General features: G+C 37.1%; 1 protein-coding gene across 1 annotated transcript; it reads left to right on the top strand.

Moving 5' to 3' along the window:
* The first annotated feature begins 12,931 nt into the window (after positions 1-12,931).
* On the top strand, positions 12,932-14,281 carry LOC121386089. The gene has a single exon (XM_041516888.1). It carries the CDS (start codon positions 12,932-12,934, stop codon positions 14,279-14,281), a length of 1,350 nt encoding a protein of 449 aa, XP_041372822.1.
* Positions 14,282-17,725: the final 3,444 nt, after the last annotated feature.

Raw genomic sequence — 17,725 nt, 5'->3', positions numbered from 1 at the left:
TTCACCATCTGCCATTTTGTTTCGTTTATGGAATACTCCTGAAAAAGGGCGGAAGCCCTCAAATTATGTGACGTAATTAATCTAACACCCCTCTTGAAGAGCATTCCATAAAACGCAAACTCATTAAATGGCAGCCTATGTTTTGTTCTAGATCTCAGCGAAGTCAATTTAGGTGACATAGTTGTAATCAAGCGAGTGAAATCTGTGTCATTTTAATGGATGTTCCCACAATAATATGTGTTTGGACAAAGTGTGGGGAGAATCTAGTGCACGGGACACATTAACTCACTACTATTTTTTAACCAAACTTACTACAGCCCTTCGGACTAGAGAGAATCTAATGTTAATTAATTGTAGGAGAGTAATTTATTGTACTTGTTAACAACGTGGTTCGGACTTTGCATAGAGGATAATAAACGAGTTACCAGTTATTATCAAATTTATGTCCCGAGTGAAATAATTTTCAGTAGCTTTAGCGAGTGACAAATCTAAATTATTTCACGAGGGACATACATTTCATAATAACTGGTACCGAGTTTGTTATTCTATTTATTACCTCAGCTATTTTTCTCTAAAAGCCTTTAATTTCGACGCACATGCACGAAGGCCAACCTGTATAGGAACGATGTAAACCACTTTACGCACTGTTCTGAGAATTACTATAACGTTGTAATTTAATCACGTTCATAGATAATTTTTAAAAACACAAGTTCTCTTTATTCTGCTTCCAAATTTATAATGAATTGCATTAAAATGATATTTTGTTATTAATTTAACACCAAAAACAGAGACCCGTAAAGGCAAACTCTTTAAACTACATGACGTCATTTTGTGTGTTTGTCAAATCGTGATGACGTCATATTTAGTACCGACAAAGTCATTGGTTTATAAGCGTCAAATTGTCCAATAGTATTGTTCGTTAGACCAATGCATGAAATTATGATTTTTATTTTCCCTGTTATGAGTGACCGCTGGGGTAATAAATGTCGCTTATACATGACTAAATTAAAACCAGTAGACAGACGGACTACAATTTACATTTCTTAGCAGACAATGGTTCGAACTCATCAGTGTGTTCTGACCAATGAAATACAATAATCTGGTCCGAGTTCAGCCACACCGAGCAGAAAAAAATGTCCGCTAGGCTGGTTTATGCGCTTCACGGTAAATCAAATGGCCACGGGGGAACCACTCAAATAGTTCTCTAACGTTAGCGAAACGTTTAACGATTGAACTTGGTACTGGTGTACTTCACTATTCGTAGCATACAACAAGCATTTTTTTTAACATACTTTTTTATGACTTTTATAATGTAAACTGAAGCAAATGGACCTAATTAGAAGAAAAACACACAAAATGTAATAACATTTCATCATAAATCTTGTCCAGCATAGATGTAAACATGACACGTCAATGGATATTCCAGAGGCCAATTTCGCAAATTTGCTAAAAAGCGTCCCCTCCTCACCAAAGCAAAATATAATACTTTAACAAAAAACTAAAATTAGCACACTTTTCTGTGTTATCTTAGCTAGTTATCCTCCAAGTTTTAATGTGTTTGGTTAAACTGTGTATTTTTTATTATTAAGCAAATGTGTTACCCGTCTGCCAAAACGGTCAACAGCCGGGCACAGAAACACAGAAATGTTGGAAAATATTATAATGTTGTCACATGCTGACAATCACCTGATATGTCCTGTAGACAATATCATTGTGTAGTCTTTGTATTTATTAATATAAAATACATCAGGCCCGTAGGAACTGGGATGGGGTGGGGTGGGGTGGGTGTGTGAGGGGCGGGCCTAGGGGCTTGTTTTCCATCCCACACTTGAGGACAAAAATGTATGTTTAAAATTTTCACTACTCCACATAAATAAAGATGATATAAAAATTAAAATCTAGTTTGTATCCCTCACTAGACTGTATACCCCCCCCCCCCCCCCCCCCCCCACACACACACTTCAAATATCGTTCCTACAGGCCGGTACAGATGTGGACAATATGTAGAGGCTGACGTTAGGAGCCAGTTCCTTTTATCTTTAGGATTTTGTAATCATGATTTCAAACCAACTGTATCAGCTAGTTTGCTCCACATACTGACATAAAACACAGTTGTTATTATATATTGGAATGAAACAAAAACAACTACAATATATCCAGTGTTATTTTCTTTAATCATTCATGGAGGAAGAAGGAAGTCCTGGTGAAAATATATTACAGGTAAAATATATTACAGGTAAAACAAAACAAAATAATATATGAAGCTTATTCCAAGTGCTAACTATTGTAAAATTTGCTTTAAATTGCTAGATGCCAAAAGTGATTAAGTATATTACTTTATGGTAACAGTCGAAAATTAGACGACCAATTGTTTTAACCGCTGTCAAATATAGCAGGCTCTCTGCCAGAACATAATTCGAGGTTACGTAATAAAAACAAAATATATTCAAAGGCATATATTGGGTAGTTATGAATTTGAAATGTTTTATTGGACCATTTTATTTAATGCAATTTTACAAATTTTAAACAGCAATTATCTTACTATAATTTATCAAAAAATTAAAACAAAACATATCCATTAATTTCCGAGATTTTTTAGTACATGCATGTAATTGTACCCTCTACCTGCGTACCCTCTAGCAGAAACCCAGGGTAGGGAACCAATTATTTGGTGTAGAGTATTTTTAATATGACATAAAGAAAGCATTGAGACGTTAGTATGGAGTAATTATGGGCTGTCGGTGAAAATTAATTTACAGGTAAATAAATGTGAACTATAAATATTCATATGTGAACAAATTGCAATACCTTTTTTTAATGTATAGTTTAAGTACATACTTGTCTTTCATTTTCACATTGTAAATATACCAAATTGTCATGTTTATGTATTACATTTATACTTTTGGTTTACCACTGTGACACTGAAAACCTTTGGCCCATAACTGTATTTAGTCAAATATTAGGCAAAATCTAGACTGGAAATGATTTATGCTTATTAAATCTTGTTTGCAATTTATTTATTTTATTTTTGGCATCAATCAGTCTTGTTTATAATTGGAATATGTATGCAAGTTTGAGATTCTGTGTGCGCTATGAACGAAACAATTTAAAATTAGTGGCGAGAAATTCAAAAGTTATGTCCCTTGGTATAAAAATCCCGGTCAATCCTAATTACTTTAATAAATCAATTCTTTTACTTACGGTGGTTTATATTTATGTTAGTGACATAAATCGGTTCTTTAAAATACTGCACATAATAACATATACATATAAATGGAGTTTATGGCTGATAAAGGGTTACAAATTGATAACCTATATTTGGAAAAATCATTTTACCACTTTTAATTTGCAACTAAGATGCTAGACTCACGTAAACCAATTTATTCATCATTCTAGTTTACGAACACTACCGATTTTTAACGATTAAGTCGGCCGTTAATGAGTGTAAAGCCGTAATCGACATGTAGGTATTCGGGGTCGCGTTTTTGGCGACATGATAAAAAGCGTTTAGAGTTGCGGCCCTTTGCTTGGCGGTCGCTACTATTCGTTGAACCCCAAGTTTGTGTGACGTCATTACCCTTGAACAAGTATGCACCGTTTTAATTTAAACCATTATTTAAAATTCCCCGCCGCTCCTTTGCAGTGTTATCGGTTGTGGAATAGCCTTTGGTATTGTGCAATGATTTGCGTATTTTGTGTTTCGTTTCACTACGCAGTTTGATGAAATTTTTCACCAAATTTGTGACGAATTTAGTTTCGATATAAGCGGAATAACTTATTTATATTGGAGCAATATTATTGAAAGATTGAGTCACCACATTTTTATATATCTTGCCTTTATAGGGGGCAAGGAGGGCATGTTTTCCCCATTTTGTAGGAGCTGCGATGGTTTCCACACACACACACACACGTTTGGCATTCCTGTCTGTGTATGATTATTGTAAGACATAGAATTTATTCTACCACTGAATGTGAATTTAAGAAGAAAAAAGAAACGAAAACAAAACCCCAACATGTTACCAACAACAAACAAACACACACACACACACACACACACACACACACACACACACTAAAAAAAAAAAAAAAAAAAAAAAAAAAAAAAATCACCACCCAAAGAAAGCAGAACAATAACCAACAAACCAACGGACAAGATCATCAGTTATATATTGTGCATGGATCAGAATAAGTGTTACTGATTAAAATTAAAGTTTTTACAAATTGTGTCTTTTGAATTGGGGCGGGATGTAGCCAAGTAGTAAAACGCTCGACTGATACGCGGTTGCTCTGTGATTGATCCCTGGGTGGCAGGCACTTTCTAGGAATTAGCCATCAAGTAAAAAATAGATAGCATAAAATATGCACATCATTGACCTCTTAGAATCATTGTCTAACTAATTTTTAGAACATTTAAGAAAACTGAAAAAAACCACCTAAATAATGTTTATACAGACATACATTTTCTATTGATTATTTGAGTAAGAACAAAATGAATTTTTGTTAGCCCCGCTATGACCTTCGTCAGCGGAACGTTTCTAACTTGGTATCAATTTGTCGCGTGTTCTTTCATCTTTGAATTAATTTATTTGTTATACTAAGAGGCTGACGATATATATTAGCAACAGGCGTAAGTGTTTCAAACTTTATGGCAAACTTTATTTAGTTCTGTGCACTATGATCATCGGAACCCATCGCTTACTGTTGTCATGTCATCATGGTAATGGTGGATTATGTTACATGGTAAAGGTAATGGACTCGTTTTCAAGATTTCACCAACGCACGACAGGAAATATTTCCATGACTGTAGGAGACCTGAGCAAGCCACATTATCCATTTCATTGTTTTCTTCTAAATTCCTCTTTATGAGAAGCGCCTGCCCTAAAACAAAAAAAAACAAACAAAAACCCACCCAGTCCTCAGGAATAGTGAAATCAGTATCTGGATGGAGGAGGCTGTTTCACCAAAGACCTTACATTTTGTACTGCAAGTCTTACTTCAGTTTAGTCCTGACTTCTTTTATACACCTTGAGCCCCAAGTGGAGTCCCCCCCCCCCCCCCCCCCCCCCCCCATTTGATTGAAATCAGCTCTACTGGTAATAGTTATAGACCAATGGAGATAATTTTAATCAGATTGATAATTTTTTCCCCGCTCTGTCCCGTTTGTGAGAAAGTGTCACGTTGGTTGATAATGGTATACAACCGATTAATGCCGACTCAAGTTGGCAGTAGTCTGAAAATGTGCACGTGCACACACCAGCCGGCGATAGTTTTATCAGGGGAAAAAATGAAACATTTGTTGGGGTTGTCCTGCACACACCTACCAACTAAAGTGACTGTGTTGTCGGCATTAATCGGTAGGTGTGTGCCAATCATGAGCCGCTAAACAGCCAGCTTAATGCTTGGCACACACCTACCTATTATCGCTCACTCGACAGTCGCATCGGCGTTAATCGGTAGGTGTGTGCTGGTGCACATTTTCAGACTAGTGCTGACTTAACAGTCGAGTCGGAATTAATCGGTAGGTGTGCGCCATGCATTAGATATATCGTCTGGGTGTTACCCAAATATTCATTTCATTGCTGACTTGGAGAATTACACTGGGGTCCACTTGAGAGTGCTGCAGGCCTAGATTGCTGGTTAAAAGCAAAGGAAAGGAATGTTTGTTTTACGACACCTCAATACAATTTTAACTATTGCTATTTGAAAAGACAGGAAGATTTGGGGGGTTTAAATATTAACAAAACACTTGACACATTTTAAACTACAATATGGTGTCAGACATATGGTTAAGGACCACACATATAGTGAGAGAAAAAACTCGCCGTTACTACTTCATGGGCTACAACATCCCACAAACAGGATAGTACATACTATTGCCTTTGTTATACCACTTGTGGAGCAATGGTTGCAACACGAGAAAATGGTCCCACTGCTCGGGTTTGATCCTAGACCGACTGCGCGGTCGCTGTACCACCGGTTTACGCCTTCCCCCTTGTGGCTATTTTTACATTTGGTCAATAGAGAGAAGAGGAAACCTGCCACTGCTATATAGGCTGCTCCTGCTGCTGATAAAACAGAAAGGGATATTTTATTCGCACTTTCTCATTTGTCAGAACAACACATACCGCGGTCGTTGATGTACAAGTCATGGGTACGGATTGAGACGGCGAAAGCCGCCCAAGTTCATCAAATCAAGGGTGCTCCTCAGTCGAGCACTACTACTGAGCAACATCCTGTGTCAGCTTGCTGGTTGAGTGCTCATCTGAAGAACAATGGGATAAAGGATCGATCCCATTCAATGCGCTAAAAACTGAATCCCCCCCCTCCCCCTATATTCTAACCAATTCTCCATGAATATGTATAATTCAACCAAAACACTCCCACCAGACAATTCAAGAAGGGACATGTGCAAGGGTGGGTTTGGGGGTCCCTACTCGAGAAAATGCTCCTCTTTTCTTTTTTTCTGGTAGTGAATTACTTGACCCCCTTATAAACTTTCTTCACTACAGTCTAAACCTCCCCCTTCCTCTATAAAATTCCTGGACAGGCGCCGCACAAGGTATAGGAGGGATCTATACCACCAATATTCAGTCATTTTTCTATCAGGGTTACCTCCTGAGGGAACGAAGGGTAAAATTACCTACCCTACTTTTTTAGAAATTATAGGATTTAAACATATAACCACTAAGTAGGCGCATTTATAGTCGTTTTCAGGCAGAAAGCCTGGAGAGGAAGACATGCTGAAATCCGCGCTCGTGGGAGGCACACCAATCCCTCATCTCAAATTTCTACGTATTCGTATACATATACATAAATACCGTAACTCACATTGTATCTATAACCCTCTCCGACATACCAGCAACACGTATGATCCATTCTTTGGAGGGTGGTGTGGGATGGGAGGCCGCTGGTTTTTAAAATTGGGGGGAAAAACAACAACCCTGCAATACTCTGTTTATTTTAATAAATTTTATTACACATATACCACTATTTGTAACAAACTAAGCTTTGAAACCATATTTTATTAAATATTCTAAAATAATAGGCCTATAAAATATAATTAAGGTAGGCCTACACAATTTGTTGTCAATATATAAACATAACACCATATTTTTTTTTTTTTTAATTAGCCCCACCATTGGCAACAATTTAAAAATCTGCTCACATCTGCAGAATGACATTGACATGGTAGTTCCACCTTGTGGTAACAACGTTTAGGCCTTAAGATCCAACGCAGGCTATTCGAGCAGTATCATGTTTGCACCTTATAATAAATATATCATGTATACGACCATAATTTTTGTGGAATTTTGTAATATGACTTTCTATTTTCTGTTTTAAAAAAATAAAATTCAAGATCAATTTAATATTGAGTAAAATTGCATATATACACTGTAACACAATGTAAGTGGCAACTCAATCTTTCGATGTTTAATGCTGAAACGCAAATAAGAGTTACCCCCCTTACACCATAACCGTGCTTTAGAAAAGTATCAACATAAATAAAAAATCTTCTCAATGACAGAATAATGATTAAAAACAGTGATTTGCAGTTACCGCTGAAATCTAAAAAACCCCACAAAAAAACCACACAAACAAACAACAACAAACAAAGAAAAAACCCCAGCCCACACCATATAGGCTGTCATTTTGCTTTTTTATGGAGTACTATCCATGAGGGGTGGAAGGACGTGACGTAATCTAACAACGTTATGACATGCTATGGTATAGGTCACATTGTTCGGAGGCTGATACCCCTCTTGAAGAATATGACATGTCTTTAGCCCTAGAAGATCTCAGCGAAGTTGATGTAGGCGATATGGTTACATTATATTATGTGTAATTTAAGCCAATGTATTTTTTTCTTTTTCACGATTTCTGTGTGGATAAAAAGTGCGGGAAAACCTAAGAGTAATTAAATGTAGAAGAGTTATTTATTTTAGTGGTTCGAACTTTAGGATCGATCCCCGTCGGTTGGCACATTGGGCTGTGTCTTGTTTTAGCCAATTATCGACGACTGGTATATCTAAGACCGCGGTATGTGCTATCCTGTCTGGAATGGGGCATATCAAAAAGCCCTTATTATTAACAGGACCGTACCCTCACTTTTTTTGTTTTGACTCCGGAAAATAGCATACACATCTCAGGGTTTAATTTGTATAGTATTTACTTTGTTTATAAAAACGTAGTGTCCCCACCATCCACCCCATCCTCCCCCCCCTACCCCCCCTAGGATTTTGATCAGGGTATTAGGCCCTGAGTTCAAAAGCCTATTAAAAATCTAGTTTATTTGAAAGCCTATTAGCCTACTCTTTCATTTGAATACATATTAGTCAAAACTGTTTTTGACATCCTATTAGCCGACGATTAATAAATCAAGACCCTCTAGTGTTGTCGTTAAGGAACAGACGTTTTTCGTCCCACATCTCATAAGGTTAGCCTACATCTAGTTCATTTGAAAGCATATCAGCCTACATCTAGTTCATTTGAAAGCCTATTAGGGTACGTCTAGTTCATTTGAAAGCCTATTAGGCTAAATCTAGTTCATTTGAAAGCCTATTAGGCTACATCTAGTTCATTTGAAAGCCTATTGGACTGCATCTAGTTCATTTGAAAGCCTATTAGGCTACATCATAGTTCATTTGGAAGCCTATTGATCTACATCATAGTTCATTTGATAACCTATTAATCTATATACATCATAGTTCATTTTTAAAATATCCATTAAAAATGATTTTGTAACACAATACTATGACTGTTTCTAATTTAAATATGTTCCTTCAACAAACAATAAAACAAATCATCATAGTATCGATGTCCGATGTCTTTCAAACATGAACTAGGAATTTAAACAGGTCTTTAAAAATGCATTCATTCATCAGGTGTCATATAGTGGAACTATATATTATACATGTGGCTACTTACCCTGCTAATAGGTAGATCATCCCACACATACATGTAAACACACACACACACACGCGCACACACGCACACACGCACACACACACACACACACACACACACACACATATATATTGTGCAGTCACAAGAATCCAGGTGTGCGAGGACTTTTGGCCAAATCGTCCTATCATCAATCTCGTAGGCAAACGGAGCACATGTGCTGGGACTGCCCTTCTTACATGTTTATCCAGTGAAGTTAACTGGATGATCTTCTTTATACATATTGTTTTCTTGCAAACATATTATTTCCGGCTTTATTCACATCAATACAAGGGCTTGTTCGCGGAATAGTATTGTGATTATCTCACTGGTGTGTAAATATTATTGTGTGCTGTCCTTAAGACAACATACCAAATTAAGCAATGCATTAGTGTCTGTGCAACCGTAATCAATAACACTACGCCACAATAATACTACGAACTGTTTTATTTATCAGGCTGCTATTTAATTTCAGTGTATGACGCTCATCTCATATTTCATTGGTAATAAATTATATTTTAAACATTTCTTGTGTGGGTTTTTTAATATGATATTGGATTGCACTATTTAAAAGTAATACAATAAACCTTAAACTGTAATATCGAACGTATATTTTACTTATTATTATTTAGAATTTATGTTATTTAGTGTTCCTGTATTTAAGTAAAGGACATACTGGGACGACCCTGCTGTGTAGATACCAGACAGATGACCTTGTAATTCCACGACATTGAACTTTATTTGAGTTAACGCTGGTTTACGTAGATTGCTTCGTTGTCACCTGGCGAATCATGGGTCACATTCTCTGAAGGGCCTGTGTCTGTTTCTTTGGCCAAATATTTTGTCCTGTTCCCTGAATTGATAAAGGAAAGCATTGAAGCAATTATTTGTGTGTATACCGTGTATCGTGTCACAGAACTGAGTCGTTGTAATCAAGTAAGCCTAATTACAAATATCCATAATCCCGATTTGCCTTTCGTTTTGGGTTCAGTATATATCAATAAAATCAATAACATGGTGTGCAATTATATTAATACAGACATAGGTTTGTTATAGTTATATTTAAAAAAAATACAAATTGTCAATAGGCAGACTTCGAACCTACAGCACCGTTTCCATTGGCGAACGAAGGTGCCAAAACGTGTGTGTGTGTGTGTGGGGGGGGGGGGGGGCACTGTTATATTTACACACGTTTACACTATTATAAAAATATCTGAAAAGTGGGGGCACGCCCCCCCCCCCCCCCCCCCCCCCCCCCCCCAACGCTTTCTACGCCAGTGGTTTCGCATGGCAGTTGACAACACGCAACCATAACAACACGGCCAACCAGATCTTCTACAAAAACTGGAAGCCCAATTAACCGTGCTGGCAAAATACTCGGTTCAAAATTACTGTAACAATCAGTATTAATGTACAGTTATTTTTAAATCGCAACGAGGCACTCGGGGACTAACAGTCCACCAGCAGAAACGTGTACCCAGCACATATAACATTTTAAAACACAAAGTGTCAACTGGCAGGATTCGAACCTACAGCACCGATTCGTATGGCAGTAAGACACATATCGTGTGCAGTATTTCAATAGACAAAACTTAAAACGAAACAAGATCATGAGTACATATCTGTAGTGGTCAAATAATCGGGTTTAAATTAATTAACTGTGTTGTGAAGTTCGCTAGAGTACTTTTAGTTATTTGAGGGAAAATTCCGCTTTCGTTTAATTTTATTGTCGATTATATATCACCCGTTGCTTTACCATGGGCCAAGGGAGATAATTCTAACGTAATGGCAACCAACCATGTGCAGACGACCAAGATTAAAGAACGCCTAAAACAATGGTAACGAAAATATACATGTCATCCCCACGTTTAATATAAATCTTTTGATTTTCTATGTAACAAACTTCCTTTATGTTTCTTGGGTTATTGATTTTAACGTTATATATATATATATATATATATATATATATATATATATATATATATATATATATGTAAAAACACATTTTTATATGTCACATGGTTGGCTCGATTGTACCGTAAATTACCGTAAATGTTGTAATTACAAAATAGTGAATATATAATTTTCTAGTATTATTAATGTATTAATATAAAACAGACACAGTATTTAGTTCTTTTATATTTTATATCTTTCAGTCAATCTGTATTTTGGATCCCTAAGAATAAGAAAACAATTCATGAACAAGAATAAAGAACTTCAGTTTGAACACATGTGTTTGGTTGTCAACAGCATTGACATTGTTATTTAACCATGGATAGTGAAGAAGATACAGAAACAAGTGAGCGTGTTGAAGAAAGAAGATCAAGAAAAATGACTGAAAAGGGGTTACAGTGTAGTAAAGAAATAAAATCTAAAAAGATTGATCATGTATTTAAGCAACTTAAGAAAGAATATCAACATGTTGATAGTGCAATGACCTCGTGTGACTTTTCCAAGGAATCTATCGAAAATGTTCGTTGTGCATATGCAAAGTAGCTTAAATTCCTTGATAATATGAAGTTCGCGAAGAATATGCAGATCTTCTTGAAGAACCGGACCGTTCCAGATTCAAGGACGAGTGTAGTGGCCAAGATCATATTCTATTAAAGTTAAAAGCATATGTAGATCAATACTTCATGAGAACTGGAGCTACCCAGAGAAAGTGAAGAATGGGCACAGATCAGTAATGCTTCATCTAGGAAAGGTTCCATAATATCAAGAGGCAGCCATTCATCTTTGGCAAGCTCGATATCCTCCGCAAAGCTGCAGGAAAGTCAAAGAAAGGCAGATCTTATGGCTAAGGCCAAGGCGTTGAAAGAAAAGCAAAGATTAGAAGTCGCTAAATTGGAAATCAAAATGAGAGAAGAGGAACTTGAACTACAAACACAAATTGATATTTCAGAGGCAAAATCTAAGGTTCTTGACAGTTTTGAAAGCGGACAGAATATAACTGGTAACGAAACACGATTTCCATCGACTCCTGTGGAAAAACCTTCTGAGTTTGAGCATGCTAACATTACAGATAATTCATTTGTACAAGTAACTGATAGAACCAAACTTAATCCCAAGGCATCGCCATTCGTGCCAGTGGATGGAAATGTACTACTATTTAGATGGACACAGATTCTAATGTGATCAAGTCAGTTGTGCAACAGCTCCGAAAACCTAACCCAGACATACAAAAGTTTAGTGGTGATCCGCTTCAATACCAAAAGTTCAAAAGGCAATTCTATACCAAAATAGTTATGAATTCAGACAACGACGACGAAAGGATGAGTTATCTTGAACAATTTACTACCGGAGAAGCATATCGAGTTGTGAAAGGATATAGCTATTTGGATGCAAGCAGGGGTTACATTGCCGCATGTAAAGAATTAGAAAAAAGGTATGGAAATGAAGAAGCTACTGCCTTGGTAAAACGCGCACTAAATTGGCCGAATGTGAAATACAATAACGCGAAGGCTCTCGACGAATACGCCATCTTCCTTACAGAATGTGAAAATGCTGTACATGCTATATCTGCAGTAAGAGTTCTTGAATACCCTGACAACTTACGCAAGTTAGTCATGAAACTACCCTCTAATTATCATGAACAATGGAGAAGCTGCATTCAGAACATACGTAGTTCTGGGAAAGTTATAGAATTTCACGACCTTGTGGAATTTGTAAAGAAAGAAGCCAAGAAAGTGATAGACGCCATGTATGGTAAGGAAGCCATGCAAACTGATGATAAATCGCTGCCCCCCAGCAAAAAATCCAACGTTGTTCCTCCTAGATACAAAGCAAGAGGACCAAACAAAACAAAACATTAACGTAAATAATAACTCGATCAACACAAGCAAGCCAGTTAACAAAGCTGTTCAAAAGCCATGTATCTACTGTAGCGAGAATTCTCATTCCATAGACTCTTGTGATAAATTAGCTTCTAAGCCCCATGTTGATAGACTAGCATTCCTGCGCTCGAAAGGCGTTTGCTTCCGGTGTCTAGTTCATGGACATATCAGTAGAAGCTGTGATAAAACGGCCATATGTAGAAGGAAATCATCAAACTATTCTCCACGTGAACAAGGAAGAGGACAAAAACATAATTAGTGCGTGCACAGATTTAGATGACAGTGTTGGTGTGTATAAGGAGGCCGGCGCAGGCGAATGTACTTTAGCTATCATCCCAGTTAAAGTAGCCATGAAAGATAGTCTGAAAATTGTTGAAACTTACGCTTCCTTAGACCCAGGTAGTACAGTGTCGTTTTGCTCAGAGTCCTTGATTATGAAGTTAGGATGTAGTGGAAAAAAGATGGAGATCACAATTGATACCATGGGAAAGTCCCATACCATGTACTCCTATGCCATCAAAGGACTTCAAGTATTTGATTTAGATGAAGAAAATCCTTTCCCGCTACCTGTCGTGTACTCAAAAGATAGCTTACCAGTAACGAAGAACCACATACCTTCCTCGTCTGACGTGTCGCATTTCTCTCACCTGCAAGGCATTAACATACCTGATATAGATTCAGAGGTAGGCTTGCTCATTGGAGGAAATGTTCCAGATCCATATTCTCCATTTGAAATTAGAACAGGTCCACAAGGTAGCCCTCACGCAACCAGAACTCGTCTAGGCTGGATATTCTGGAACGTAATACGCTCAACCCCACAAGAAACCAGAAATCGATTTCAAACTATGAGAACAGAGATCCTTGTAGCCAAGGAAGCCGAAGAACTAAAAGAACTTGATAACATTGTAAGAAAAAGTATAAATTTTGACTTTCCAGAGAAAACCACTGACGATAAGAAAGAAATGTCTCAAGAGGATAAGAAATTCTTTGAGATGGTAACAGAATCTATAAATCTGCAAAATGGGCAATACTACATTAAGCTGCCATTTAGAAACGAAGATGTTAGGATGCCAGGCAACAGCAAACAAGCTCTACAGCGTTTGAATAGTCTGAAGAAAAGATTTTTCCATGATCCCAAGTTTCGTGATGACTACAAGAAATTTATGAGTGACATTACTAAGAAAGGATATGCCGAGAAAGTACCTGCGGAGAAAATTAAAGGTCAAGATGGAAAATTGTGGTATGTACCTCACCACGGTGTATACTATCCCAGAAAGCCTGGGGAAATACATGTGGTTTTCGACTGTGCAGCTAGCTACCAAGGTGTGTCGTTAAACAACATGCTTCTACGAGGTCCTGACCTTACAAGTAACTTGATAGGAATTCTATTGAGATTTCGCCAAGAACCGGTAGCCGTCACGGGAGATATAGAAACAATGTTTTACCATGTAAGAGTACCCGGCGCGGATGACCTAAACTCATCAGATCAGATAATGGTACCAACCTAGTTGGAAGTGAGAGAGAACTCCGAGAAGAACTTTCCAATCTAAACCAGACAAAGCTGCATTCATCACTTCTTAAAAAGGGAATTGATTGGTACTTCAATACCCCTGCGGCGTCTGACCATGGTGGTGTTTGGGAACAAATGATTCGTTCTGTGTGAAAAATTCTTTATTCGATCATGCAAGAGCAAACTGTGAAATTAGACGATGAATGTCTTCATACCCTCCTTTGTGAAGTCGAAGCGATTTTAAATGGCAGGCCTATCACAGACGTGCCATGTGACCCGCATGACCTGTCACCACTCACTCCTAATCACCTGTTGTTGCTGCAGTCTGGTGACAAGATGCCTCCGGGAGTGTTCAACAAAGCTGATACATACTGTCGACGGTGGTGGCGTCAAGTCCAATACATGGCGGATGTATTTTGGAAACGATGGATTAGGGAGTATCTACCCCTACTGAAAGATAGACAAAAGTGGTTGACTAGAAAAAGAAATCTTGCTGTTGAAAACATTGTGCTTGTGATGGACAGTTCACCAAGGAATGCCTGGTCACTTGGCCGGATTACTGAAGTTGTTATGGACAAGAAAGGACTTGTGCGAACAGTGAAACTGTAAACGGCTTCTTCTGTACTTGTCCATCCCATCGACAAACATTTTGTCATAGTATCTCAGGAAAACTGAACTTGTCCTTCCCATTGGCAAACTGTGTGTCATTGTGTCAGGATAACTTGGAACTGGAAATTTCAGAAGTGCTTTGAGAACACTAAAGTTATTTGATTATTTGATTTTAATAACTTTATTCTAAGGGTTTATTATCTGACGTTAGTGGTTTGTTATTTGACCAGATATTTGTGTTATAATTGTACCTTTAGTATGTTACAATTAGGAGGCCGGAATGTAGTGGTCAAATAATCGGGTTTAAATTAATTAACTGTGTTGTGAAGTCCGCTAGAGTACTTTTAGTTATTTGAGGGAAAATTCCGCTTTCGTTTAATTTTATTGTCGATTATATATCACCCGTTGCTTTACCATGGGCCAAGGGAGATAATTCTAACGTAATGGCAACCAACCATGTGCAGACGACCAAGATTAAAGAACGCCTAAAACAATGGTAAAGAAAATATACATGTCATCCCCACGTTTAATATACATCTTTTGATTTTCTATGTAACAAACTTCCTTTATGTTTCTTGGGTTATTGATTTTAACGTTATATATGTATGTAAAAACACATTTTTATATGTCACATGGTTGGCTCGATTGTACCGTAAATTACCGTAAATGTCGTAATTACAAAATAGTGAATATATACTTTTCTAGTATTATTAATGTATTAATATAAAAAAGACATAGTATTTAGTTCTTTTATATTTTATATCTTTCAGTCAATCTGTATTTTGGATCCCTAAGAATAAGAAAACAATAAGAGAACTTCAGTTTGAACACATGTGCTTGGTTGTCAACAATATCCATTATAACCAGGATACATTATATATTTATTATTGTAATCGCAACGTATATGTTATTGGTATACAAACGAAATATTGTTGTTACAGACCTTGTTTCACATTCTCGTAGATCTCTAGTGTATCGTCTCCGGCGTCAAGCGAGTCATAAATGCCAGACACATTTTGCGAATCCTCCGCCCTGCTATCTGTACATAAAATAAAACATTTAATGGGACTATTCTGAGTTTGCTCCCTTTGTAAGATGTTTCTGACTAATACACTATTACTATTGTAACAACTAAAATTAAATACCAAATAAAGTTTCTTGTTTACAATGTGTAGAACGTCAGTATCTGTATATTATGAGTTTGTGATCGTCCTAGTGGTTTGCAAGTATTCCAAACTTGATTTCGACTCACAATAATTTCGCAGGTACAGAAAAATATATACTCTTCAAAAAGGTAGGGGAACCTGAAATATTAATTTCAACTATTAGACGACAGACATCCTAGTAAAGAACGTTCAGATCTGTTTATCAACACACCGAAACACATTCCATGGTTTACACATGCTTCACGCAGTTGCCTTGTATACGTGCGTGGGGTGTCATTCTCGATATTGACCATTTCCAGGAAGGTCGATTAAACACCGTGGAACATTATTTCTGTCAACCTTTTTCATTTTGTTGATCATACAGTTGTTAATGTTTTGTTTTTAGTCATTGTTCTTGTTTGAATTTACGACTTGCTGATAAAACACATCAACTTTAAAATTTCACTTCTGACCCCAATCGTCCTTCAAGATCTTTGGTGGTCATAAAACCTACTGTTTACTGAACTTCCGGTTGTAATGTTTGCCCAATTAATTCACTATTATCATATAACCATTCCGCACAGCTAATATACCTTACAATTTTGGGAGGATTCGAACCTACAGCACCGATTCGTATGGCAGTAACACAAATATGGTGTGCAGTATTTCAATAGACAAACCTTAAAACGAAACAAGATCATGAGTACATATCCATTATAACCAGGATACATTATATATTTATTTTTGTAATGCAACGTACATATTATTGGTATACAAAACAAAATATTGCTGTTACAAACCTAGTTTCAAATTTTCGTAGATCTCTAGTGTATCGTCTCCGGCGTCAAGCGAGTCATACATGCCAGACGCAGTTTGCGAATCCCCCGCCCTGCTATCTGTACATAAAATACAACATTTAAAGGGACTATCCTCAGTTTCCTCCCTTTGTAAGATGTTTCTGACTAATACACTATCACTATTGTAACAACTAAAATTAAATACCAAATAAAGTTTCTTGTTTACAATGTGTATAATGTCAGTATCTGCATATTATATGAGTTTGTGATCGTCCTACTGGTTTGCAAGTATTCCAAAGTTGATTTCGACTTTGCTTGAGGTGTTTCCATCGCAGGATCGAACCACCTCGGTGGATCCATCCAACTGATTAGGTCTTTTCTCTCTCCATCCAGTGCACCATAACTGGTCAAAGGCACTGGTATGTGTTTTCCTGTCTGTGGGAAAGTGCATATAAAACGTTAGCGGGTTTCCTCTTATGATTACGAGTCTGAATTACCAAATGTTTGACATCCAATAGCCGATGATTAACTAATCAATGTGCTCCAGTGGTGTCGTAAAACAAAGCAAACAGAGAAACAAACAAAACTATTTTTAATACGTAATTATAGTCGCTAAGAAGTATTTGTTAATCGGCAACATTTTAATACATAATTATAATCGCTAAGAAGTCTTTGTTAGTCGGCAACATTTTAATACGTAATTATAGTCGCTAAGAAGTCTTTGTTAGTCGGCAACATTTTAACAATGGCAGCAAACTCAGGACTGTTCCATTAAGTATTGTGTGTGCAGAAACACGGTAGTTCCACGCAACACTATAACACAGTAATGCTATCTTCTGCAAACAATTCCATTAACGTGTTAAAGGCGTCCTCGTTGGTGGACCCACTGGG

Source organism: Gigantopelta aegis, chromosome 12 (genome assembly GCF_016097555.1).
Source record: "Gigantopelta aegis isolate Gae_Host chromosome 12, Gae_host_genome, whole genome shotgun sequence".
Lineage (NCBI taxonomy): Eukaryota > Metazoa > Mollusca > Gastropoda > Neomphalida > Peltospiridae > Gigantopelta > Gigantopelta aegis.
The sequence above is the reverse complement of the archived record's forward strand: the minus strand, read 5'-3'. Positions and strand labels throughout refer to the sequence as shown.